The 12,379-nt window shown below is 42.0% G+C and overlaps 1 protein-coding gene across 2 annotated transcripts in view; it reads right to left on the bottom strand.

The window, feature by feature from the left end:
- The window catches only part of LOC138265206 (probable cation-transporting ATPase 13A4), a 329,838-nt gene that overhangs the window by 179,363 nt on the left and 138,096 nt on the right, over positions 1–12,379 (bottom strand). For both annotated transcript variants that reach the window (XM_069212758.1, XM_069212759.1), the window contains 2 exons: positions 11,422–11,610; positions 6,753–6,814 (listed from right to left, as the gene is read on the bottom strand). In XM_069212758.1, the coding sequence (XP_069068859.1) occupies positions 6,753–6,814; positions 11,422–11,610 (251 nt within the window). The remainder of the gene's footprint in view (positions 1–6,752; positions 6,815–11,421; positions 11,611–12,379) is intronic.

Raw genomic sequence — 12,379 nt, forward strand, 5'->3', positions numbered from 1 at the left:
CAGTTGATAGTCTACTAGAAGCGAAGCCAAATCTCAAAGCAATCTTTGGTAATTCTGTCCCACAAAGAGTCCTATACCCAAGTACCATAATAAGAGGAAGGGCTTGTGAGTGTTTCCTGGGATTCCTATTGTAACTCAACTGGCGTACTTGTGAGATAGCGCTGCAGTGCACCCAGCACGTCGCCCTGCTGCGCGGCAATGTGTCACCAGGAGTCGCAGGAGTGCGCACATTCCTGCCCTTCTCCTCTGTGCTGATGCCCTTTTGACAGCCGAGTGCCAATGCAGGCCCCTTGCACCATGGTGTTATGGGCGTCCACAAAATAGTTTAGGGGTGGGGCATAATTTTAACGTCATCCATCCTCTGACCCTTTTTGACAAGGGCAGGGGTGTGGTTATTATCACATAAAGCACAGGCTTGCAAAGGGTGGAGAAGCCTGATGCAAAAGCTTAATGGAAGGATCAAGCTGCCATTGTCTGATTATCAATTTCTAATCTGTTTTTATGTTAACACTGTTGAATGTACCACATTATTCACACACATGTTCAAGGCGTGATAACTGAATGTTAAAAAACAGGTAAAATCTGCACTTGGTGTTTACTTGCACAAAAGGATGACAACCAAAATATATGACAAATGTACTTACAAATGTACTTATTTTCAAAATGTATTAACTTAAATATATCAAAATAATTAAATACATTAAGCTGAAGAGCATAGAGAGCCTGGCTTACCGACTCCAATCTTAATCAGTTATTTGAAATTATGGACAAGCAAAACAGAAAGCTCACTGTGCTTGAGGAACATTGCAATTGATATGCATCCCCACTTGTTTCCCTGATGCTGTACTAACCAGTAGGTTTAATTGCTTAAAAATCTCTTCGAAGTTATAGTTGAAAATTCTAATGCTCTTGTATTTTTCTGCCCATTGTGTTTCACTCAGCAATGGCACATTGGGAATAAGAGATGTTCTTTTTGGGCTCTCATGGAAAAACTTGATGATGACTTTCACCGTGCCAATAGAATTCCGTATAGCAGGAGTAGCATTCACTTCATTAACCACCAAATTAAGTTCATGGACAGCACAGTTAACAAAAGTAGCTTTAGGATATGGGGGTGATTCTAACTTTGGCGGGCGGTGGAGGCCGCCCGCCAAAGTTCCGCCGGCAGAATACCGCTACGCGGTCAGAAGACCGCCGCGGTAATTCTGAGTTTCCCGCTGGGCTGGCGGGCGACCGCCAGAAGGCCGCCCGCCAGCCCAGCAGGAAACCCCTTCCCACGAGGATGCCGGCTCCGAATGGAGCCGGCGGAGTGGGAAGGGTGCGACGGGTGCAGTTGCACCCGTCACGATTTTCAGTGTCTGCTATGGGGCCGGCGCCCCAAGACACCCGTTACCGCCAGCCAGGTTCTGGCGGTCAAAACCGCCAGAACCAGGCTGGCGGTAAGGGGGTCGCAATCCCCATGGCGGCGCTGCCTGCAGTGCCGCCATGGAGGATTCCTCAGGGCAGCGGAAAACCGCCGGGACACCGCCGGTTTTCCGTTTCTGACCGCGGCTGTACCGCCGCGGTCAGAATGCCCTGGGATGCACCGCCAGCCTGTTGGCGGTGCATCCGCGGTCGTTGGCCCTGGCGGTAGTCTACCGCCAGGGTCAGAATGACCCCCATAGTCTCCAAATTATGGTTTGAACACCACCTTCCTTTCCTGCCATTGTAGAGCATCCATTAAATCCTTGGCCATAGAGTTTTTCTAAGTTTAATCCAGATTTAGACCATGCATCAAGGTTCGTATTTGCAATTGAGATAGCATCCATTTCTTTTAGGGTGGGAAATCCAAGGAATTCTTCTTTGATGACAGTTATGGTGTTACTTATGTTTACAAAATGTACTCTAAGGGCCAGATGTAGCAAACCTTTTGCGCCTCGCAAACTGCGAAAAACTCAGTATGCGAGGCGCAAAAGGCCAAACGCGATGCACAACCGCAAATTGCGAGTCGGTACCGACTCTCAATTTGAGGCTGCGACTCACAATTAGGAAGGCGTGTTCCCTTCCTATTTGTGACCGCATCGCCATGGAGAGTTGCTTTGGGACCGCGAATGCGGTCGCAAACCAACTCGCAGTTACCATCAACTTGAAGTGGATGGTAACTCATTCGCAAAAGGGAAGGGGTCACCATGGGACCCCTTCCATTTTGTGAATGGCAATAAAAATATTTTTTCAGAGCAGGCAGTGGTCCTATGGACCACTGCCTACTCTGAAAAAACCGAAACCAAATGGTTTCGGAAGTTTTTCTTTTTGCAGCTCGTTTTCCTTTAAGGAAAACGGGCTGCAAAAAGAAAAAAAAAACTGCTTTATTCACAAAGCAGTCACGGACATGGTGGTCTGCTGTCTCCAGCAGGCCACCATCCCTGTGAGTGCCTAGACTCGCTATGGGGTCGCAAACTGCGACCCACCTCATTAATATTCATGAGGTGGGTCTTTGTGACCCCATAGCGAGTCGCAGAAGGTGTCTGAGACACTATTCTGCATAACATTTTGTGAGTTGCAAATTGCGAGTCGATATGACTCGCAATTTGCAAGTCGCAAAATGTTTATTTGCTACATCTGGCCCTTAGTGACATCTGTTCTTTTCCAGAGATGTCAGCAGTTTCATCAGCAATTATTGAAAATCCATTTGCCATACAGTAGTTACTAAGGATACTAGATCTTCTCCTGATGCTTCTTCACATAACATCATCAATTCATGTTCAAATCAAACTGATGTATAACGTGCATTAACTGGTGCATTTTCCGGATGTGTCTTTTGGATCACATCTCCTACTTCAATGTTAAATCGGTACAGACTTTGCACTTTTCTGGTTGTATTTTTTACCCCACATAAAGCAATGTCATGTGTTCCACAAAATAAGATAGTGGACAAATTTGGAAATACATTTTTCCAATTTTCTTCAACTGGCCTTTTCACAACGCTGTCTATTTGGAAAACAATACTTGTTTCCAGTTTCTTTCTGATCACCAAAAAGTGAGTGGCATCCACTTGTGCGTTTTTATACCTCGACGATGAAATCATGGTTGCGTGCACTTTCATGGAAGTCTTTATATTTAGTGAAAGGTGTAGTTATGAATGCTCCTTGTGACCCACTATGAACTGGTTGTGGAAAAACTGTGCAATACCTGCAATTCACACCTTTCAGGGAGCAGCTAAGCCATGGTGAATATTGATGAATCCACACATGACAGAAACAGCTTGGTCCACCTGGACCCTTCTTGGAGTCATGCTTTTCTGGTGGAGTATATGTTTTTATTAGTAGATTGCATTGAAAATCATGTGTTAGTGTTTTTGGTGAAAAAAAAGGCTACATTCTGTTGGAGTTGAAACTGGGCCTGCAGAACTGCTTGAGCTTGCTTCCTCTGCCTCCTGCTCACCATGTGCAAACATGATGCAGCTCTCTCATATATATGTCCCCAACTTCTTACCAATTTCAAGGATCTCAAGGAACGGCTGACATGTTATAGTTCTGGGCACCTTGATCAATCAGTAAATCCTTGTTGGATGAGATTTCTCTCCTTCAAACATGCAAGCACTAGAAGGATTTGAAAAAAAGACATGCAGAATGCGAGGGAAGAGCATCCCCCCATGTCCTGGATCTTTTTTTTGGCACTTATGATGAGCAGACAGTGCGCTGATATTATATTGTCAAAACTGAAAGCAGGCAGTGTCATTAGGTGCTGTCTACTTTCACATTTATTGGTCCTCATGGGGAAATGTCTGTCCTTGAGCAATGATCTGCGAGGGAGAGGTTCTTCTGAACAGGACTCAAGGTCTCCCTAGTGAATCCCTGCCTGGGAATCACTCCAGAGCAGTGATCCAGGCCGGAACCTCCAATTATATGCAAGGAAGACCTTTCTTGGGGCACGGCCACATGACCATGGATAAGCGCCCCCTAACTAAAAATGTAAAAAGTATTTTTACCCAACCACTGGATGTCAGGGAAAAATGGTAAAAGTAGGGGTGCTGGGGCAACCTGATCAGGCATTAGGCAGTTCCCCAAACAATTATAGCATTACAACCCCCAGCAGTTGTTTCCTCCCCTGCTGTATTTACCCTCAATCTGCCGTTCCAGGGACCGAAAGCCCACTAGACCCCAGAGCTAATATTTAAAAAAAGGAAATGCTCACCCAAGCATTGAACTCGCTCCCATCCCATAGCAGGCCTAGCGGTCTTTCTCCCTTATCCCCTGAATGGCTGCACTATTTGCGCTCTTTGTCAGCTAGCAACTAGAGAATCCTTTAAGTGCTTGCCACTTCTGAAACATAAAGAGTCAGAAAGTTCAGGCTGGAGCAGCTTGCATGGATTCCACTACATGTTCTGACAGAGAATGCCCTACAAACCTCAAAACATGACTAAAATCAGGCATTTCACTCACGTTTTAACAGAAAATGTCATAGAACCATGTAAGCTATCAAATTACCACTACCCACCGTGCATAAATTTCACCTGATAAACACATGCCCCAACATCAAAAATAGTGCTGAACAGCAGGGTGGAAAAAGCCTCAGCAGCTAGGTAGGTAATGATTTTTTTCTTAAAGTTGTGTGACTCTTTGTTTCTCCGACAATCCCTTAGTAGTATTTTTTAGGCACACTTGTGTCTCCCAGCCACAGGCATGCAGTCGACCGTAGGATTGTCAATAACTGAAAATGCTACATTCAATAAAATACTCATGAACGCAACAAATAGAGTTATGAAACATTTTGAGGCATCTTTTAGGACGTGAAGACATTTTGTTATTCTGGAAATTAGTCATTATCCCAACCAGCAACAGGAAGAACTGTAATTCACTGGAGACAAACATAACTCCATTCAAATAATCCGAGAATGTGGAATCATTTTACAGTTAAACAGAGGTAAACGATGGGAAAAATAATTTAAGAAATATATCACATGGAAATCCATCATCATGTCTGATTTAATTGTGCATCATGTGCAATCTTTAGAGATCCACTGGCTTCTGCTATGTGTAATTCCCTATTGGTGATGTATTTACTTAAAGGTGATGGATTAATGTTGTGGTTTAAAGGAGTTAGATGTATTTTTCTTCCTCATAAATCCATGTGGATTTTGTTTGGAAAGGTGAACTCTGGGACAATATAAACTGCATCCTATTGTTGGGAACATGGGAGCAAAGCCACTCTATGGACAGCTAGAGGGCATTCTACTCCTATGTTGTGAGAAACCAAAGAAACAGAGTCCACTAAACATCTAATCAAGATAAAGTGATGGAGAAAACATGACTCTCCTACTGTAGTAGAACTGGAACAGCTGTCTAAGCATCTGGTGCCACCTTCCAAGGCCATGTTGTCACTATGGTGAAAAATAGCCTTCTAGACAGAGCACCATGAACTATCATGAACAGCCAGCTTTGTCTCTTACAGAAAGGTCTTCCTGTAGCCTGTGTGCTGGATGTAGAGAAGGTATTAACACCAAACCGAGCCTACTCACCAGTAGAGCATGCTCAGCATACCATAAACTATGTGAACCTCTGTAAACTTTTCTGAGACCATTACAAACTACTAATGCCTGAGGACTGAACTACAAAAAGGCACATTGTGCTCAACGTTTGACTCCCTGCGATGCATAAACCGCTCATCCTTGCAGGTTTTGGAAGACGGTACCTAGAAGTAGTCCTCTCTACATAATACTTATAGAGTCATCCTGGGGCCTACACAAACCTAAATATTTTTGGATTAATTTGATTTTGAAACACATCATGAGTCAATAATGTCTGAAACCTTCAAGAACTAATTTATGTCTACATATTAACAGGCAATTATGCTGTAGATTAAAGAAAAAAGGTGCTGCACTGTACCCTTAGCGCCCCCTACTGCCAGCATATGTGCGCCGTGTTTAAGATACAGTGCAACATGGCACCTGGTAAGGGCAAAAGCATCAGAATTCTTTACGATATTGATGTACTGTTCAGGGTTAGTGTCAAAAGTTGGGCGCTAACCCTGACCAGTACTTAGGGGCATATTGTAAGCAATGGTGTGCCCTCTTTGAATGCCCGCTCTAAGCATGCGTTAAAAATGCCACTTTTTTTGGCACTCTTATTGAGGGAATCCCCCTTAGCACACATTATGCCTGGCGCAGGAATAATGTGGTACAAGGGGTTACACTGATACTGCGATTTTGGCCTCGTTGGGCCACATTAGTGTAACAAAATGACGCTAATGTGTAGGAAGGATGCGCTAGGCCCTCTTAAATCTTGGCCTATGTGTTTTATGGTCCATAAACCACAATGGTAACACTACTGCGCTGCAGCCTGGATATTCCAAAGCAGAAAGACAGCTAGAGGCAATGAGCGAATTGCGGGAGAGCTTGAACCCAGCTGATGTTGTTAATGTATAACTTTATAAAGAATATGAGTGTATTGAGGTGCTGATAAGAGTACAGTTGAACTACTTAAGGCTGCTCCTTACCAGATTGCTAAGGATAGACATGGCAGTCGGTGTGGGGTTCAGTGTATCCCTGCACAGAGCATCCTGCAGGATCAAGGATGTCACAGATATTCTTCATCAATAAGTTCCTGTACCAATTCAAACTTTTTAATAAGAATGAATGTATGAGGAAGTTGACATTACTGCCTCAAACCTTATAAATTGATTAAATATATTCACCTCAAATCACTATAAGCTACCCAGAGCAATGTGTCAATTTTTGCACTCAGTTAGTAGAACCCATTACATCCCAGTCATACCTTTGTCCCTTTGATGGAATTAGCCCCCAGAGGTCGAGGCCTTCTTCTGTTAGGGTGCCAGTCTAGATTCAAATGGACATCAACACATTAAACACAGAAACAACTCGTTTAACATCACTAAGTAATTGAGGTGCTAAAAAATAGATTCATTGAAGCAACAAAAATCAAATATATGGTTTCCATATTAACACGGTATTATCAGAAAGTATGTTTATTCAGATCTTAATCCATTAAACCTTTCTATTCATATAACAAAGACACATTTAGCAGTTTAAAAAAGTAACCTTAATATTTTAAGGTGCTCAAGCAACAAGAATCACTATAATGACATTAAAATACAAACTAGTAATATCACCAAATAAATTAATACCCCTCATTTTTCTTTTGATTGTTTGTAAATTGTAAAAATTTCCCAACTGCAAATTGTTGCCTCTAATGAACGCACAGTACATAAAACCTTAAGGCCACCTATTTTGTTAGAACAGGCTTAAAGAATGGAGACCTTTCCCTCTTAGAAAACCAACAATCAAATAAAATGTGTATGTTCCCTATTCATACTGCAATTGCAGTATCTACCAACTTTAAGAGTTGCGTTGGGTAACTTTGTACCATAAAATACTTGGTTAATACCTAAACTATATTTTAAAATGGAGTTCCGTAGACCTGGGTCAGACAATCCTGACCAACATTTTTGAATGTAAATACCTCAGGTCATATTCGACCGACAAAATCTCAATTTTTATATTCAAGCCCGATCGGGACATTTTTATAGGTAATCCTAAAGTAGGAAAAAGTGAAGAGATCAAATAAAAAGATTTTTTTAAAACTCTCATGCACTCACAGCCCATGACAATTCACTATTTAAATGTTAATTTTTACAAAAAAAGTAAATTTTGTCCTCTCCATCCAGTAATAACCTTAGTAAAATCTTATCCACTGTCCCATAGAGATAAAGCACCAGAATATACGTTTGAGTTCTATCCTTATTGTTAGAACCACACTCGATTGGGGAATGCTTCAAAGGGTTTTCAGACACTTGCCTTCCAGCTTATTCCAGGCATAATATCTCATGTAAAAACATTCTGTACGATAAAGACATTTTGTTAGCACCATAGACTTAAATGTTTGTAAACTTGATAAACCCTTCTGAACTTGCATTACCTTAGAACACAGGGAAGTTCTTTAAAGGAATTGAGATGTGGTTTTCCCATCTAACTTTAACCCAAAATGTAATCCAAGGTACCTACCAGAGGTAACTTCTTTTACCCATACCCTATTGATGAACCATTGACATTTTCACTTTTGATATTCAAAAATCAACATCTTAGTTGTATCCATGTTAATTACCAATCTTCTCTTATCACAATAGCTGCCTTCAAATCTACAAAGCAACAATAAAGTCTCTATTGATTACCTGCCTACTTGCAATAAATTAAAACAATGGTCAATGGCCATGATACATTTCTTAAAGCCACCCTGCTCTAGTGGTAAAAGAGAGCTAAGGACCCTTTTAGGATGATGACATACTGAGTGAGCCTTGTGGTGAGGTAGAGCTCAAGTCTAGTGCCTAGGCAGAGATGTATTAAGGGAGAGCTATTGTTGGATATTCAGGAAACCCTCAAGTGGTGATTTAGGCTGAATTGGAATACTGAGGAGAACCTCAGGCAGTGGGATGTGAAAGAGAGAATGAAGAGCTCAAATAAAACACAACTTCAACTCAGCATATGAAATATGGATACAACCTTTAGATGGTGAGCTATTGAGGACACTCTCAGGTGGTGGGATATTGAGGAGTCTCTCAGATGGTGGTATATTCAGGTGAACCTCAGGAGGTGCATTACTGAAAGGTACATCAGACAGGCAAAAACAGAGGAGACTCATCCATGGGGATCCTGACCAAAATATCAAATTGATTGATATTTAAAAGACCCTCAGGTGGTAGGATAGCAAAGAGATTGTTGGGAAGTTAAATATTTGAGACCAGATTTATCAAAGAATTGTGTTACCCTTGAGTTAAGCAAGGTGTCGCAAGGGCAACATAATCCTTAGATCAGATTTATCAAGCCATGCAAGGCCACCTTGTGTGGCTCTGCTTTGCTTGGTAAAACTGAATTAGCACAGGTCGCTACCTTGTACTACTCTGTGCTGGGAAGGAATTACAAGAGGAAAGCGTGCATGTTCCCATGCAACCGCCCATGCTTTTTTTGCACATTTCCAGATTCACCAAGACTGGTAAACCAGGGAATGCATTCAAATGTTACACCTTCCCAATAGCGATGACATCAGGAAAAATATATTTTTTCTTGTTGTTTCCCTTAAGTGTACTGCATTCTGTAGCACACCTAGAAAAAGGAAAACAGCTCCCATGAATGTTTTTGTACAGGAGGGTGCCCCTTCTTGCACAAAACAATCATGTTTGCAATGCCTGCACCATTGTACCATGGCTCAAGGGTGCCTGGGTTGGCACTAGGAAGCACGTAGTGCACCAGCGCAGCAAAATAACAGGAATGTGCCATATATTGGTAAATATGGTGCATTCCTGCCCTCTCCATTTGATGCAGCACAGCAAGTTATCTTGCTGAGATGCCCTCCGTCAAATCATGATAAACCTGGCCTTGATATGAGCCTCATTACAGCTCAATAGTGCCAGCTGTTTGTCATGTCTTGGAGAGCAAAAGCGTTAAACTGCTCTGAGCGCTCCATGCTGTGATAATGTGTGTGTGCCATTAATCCAGATTTTTGGCTTCAAACAATGGAAACAGACAGTCCACAATACTTCTAAGCCTCTGAATGTGCATAGTTGCAAAACACTACATGAAACCACTGGAGTCTGAGCTGCGAGCAGCAGGAGACTTCAGGAGCTATCACTTTCAGCAGCAAACAATGTATCCACTGAGGGTTGTCACACAATCAGTTTGCTGTTCAATTTTGTTTCCCACTTAGGATTTAGTTACTTTGAAAAACTATTTTAAGAGAGGCTGTTGACCATTCACATATTTTAAACCATCTCCAATAGAACAACTTGAAAATATGATTGCTAACTTTATTAACGTATGTTTTAATCAGTGGGAAACCTAAAATGTTTCCCCTAGATAGCATTGTTGATTTCTACACCATCTACATGTATTTTATGGGTACACAATGTTCTGGTTCTCGTTAAAACTATTTCCATGACCAATTCAAGATACCAAAATCCAAACAAGACCACAATAAACAGGATTAGTTGGTTAAAAGAACTAAGGCTACAGAAATATCAAAGACATGGAACACTCATCCACACATACCCACATACAGAAACCTATAACATGTATTTATACAAACATGCAGAGCTGTGATTATATAACACACAGATTGAAGCTCATATTTACATACACACACTTCACGCACTGCATACACAACAAATCGCACATGCATCACATATGCATATTTAAACCACTAAACACCATAAATACAAAGGTCAGCAGACACATGCTCACATAAACAAACACATACACTGTACAGACACTCATGCCTGGACACAAAACCCAAGACAGCAGTAGTCACATGGACACAATCACACACACACACACATACATTCATGCATGCACAAGCACACACACAATCCATAGCAGCGATATTAAAGCACACAAAATAAAATACATGGGCTATACTCCACACAGTATGTACACCATAGTCACCACATATGCATACAGACACACATCTTATATCATACACCTACATGCAAAGCATGGTTCATATAAACCACACTCAATAGAAACACACATACCCATATCTCACACACCATATAAATGGAACACACCATGAGTACACAAACACATACACAGGTGTACATGTCACACTCATCATGTACACATATACAACCACACAAACCCACACATATGTACATAATAGGCACACACACAGCAGTTACATCCACACCCCCACTCACACGGCAAACAAACTCTATATGTATAGCATAAATATGGACTCAAAATACCCACATGCACCCAATAATTACATACACATGCATACAGCACACACACAAAGGCACACACACACAGCTAATACAACACAAACCTCAGTGCTTCACCTCAGCCCACTGCCCCCATATATATCTGTTTGGACTTTCGTAGATCCAGATTAATGACTAGTGTACAGATTACTCTACCAACGAAACAGCAAATGTGAATAATTTTATAAATTAATTTCTCAATGCATGCATGTATGTTGAGCAAGACTTCAAAGACATTTGTAGTTCAAAATGAATAGCTGACCTTGAAATCCAGAAAAAATATCAGGAAACAGGAAGTGCACAGAAATGCATCTGAAAAAAGAAACTACTAGTTCTCCTATCATCAACAACTATATGCCTTCAGAAAGAGTGCCCACATCACTAGGGGAATACTAGATGTAGGCGCAGCTTGCATAGCTCCATGTAGCATAATCATGCACAATTACCTGAGAATACAACTGATTACGCAAGAAGAGTGAGTCAGTGTTTAGCGCTAGTTCTTGGTTTAAAAATGCCCCCTCACATCCAAAATAGGTGCTAAGAATGAGGCTAAATATTCTGTGGCATACTGTGCTGAAAGTTAGTGGTGGTCCCAGTGGAGCATGGAGGTTGAGGTCCCTATCATCAGGAAGAGGCAGAAGTAAACCAAATGAGTCTATGATGGAAGCATCCACATACCTTATCAAAACAGATGAGATTGAGCCATCCAGCAAAGCTGATCTTCTTAGGGCTGATACAACAAATTCCTCCCTTTTTCAGCCTCTTCTGAGCATACATGATTCCCACTGCCAGCCCGGCCGGGAGAGAAGGTGGTACCATGCCAGTCACTATAAAGAGTGACAATATGATTGTTTCACTCACAGATACCTAGGTAAAAATAGTATTAATTTCAGAGACTGCCACTGCAGTAAACAAGAGTCAAACACCTTACATGTGTTTACAAACATATTGGGTAGGAAGGTAGTGTGGCCAAGTGAATGAGTGCACTACTGGTTGCACTGGATACTCACCAGTGTTATCTGCTATTCAACATTTCAAACTGATCCCAGCAGCACCGTACCACAATGTTATGTATGGATTTTATATTAAAAACATTTACACACTAGAGTGAGTATTACATACTAACAATACCAGATTTATCCTCTCATGCTTATGAAAATAATTTAAATACCCAACCTTTTCCACACATAATATGGTTTCCACTTGTTATTGTAAAGAATCATAGCTACATATTTTTATCTAAAAACAAGACAATCTTTGGAAATCCTTCAACATTATACTGCCATTGCTTTCAAAACATAATATGGCTTCTACATTATGGTGGTCATTATGACCCTGGCGGTATTACAACCGCAGGGCCAAAACGACGGGAGCACCGCCAACAGGCTGGCTGTGCCTCCCGGTGTATTATGACCGCGACGGTAGCGCCGCGGTCGCACCGCCGGGGCCGGCGGTTTACCGCCACAATGGCCCCGGCGGATGTAATCCGCCAGGGCAGCGGTGCTTGCAGCGCTGCCCAGGGGATTACAACTCCCCGACCGCCAGCCTTTTTCTGGTGGTCTGAAACGCCAGGAAAAGGCTGGCGGTACGGGGAGTCGTGGGGCCCCCTGACAGGGCCCCATGCTGCTTTTCACTG

The sequence above is a fragment of the Pleurodeles waltl genome, chromosome 11 (genome assembly GCF_031143425.1).
Source record: "Pleurodeles waltl isolate 20211129_DDA chromosome 11, aPleWal1.hap1.20221129, whole genome shotgun sequence".
Taxonomy (NCBI): Eukaryota; Metazoa; Chordata; class Amphibia; order Caudata; family Salamandridae; genus Pleurodeles; species Pleurodeles waltl.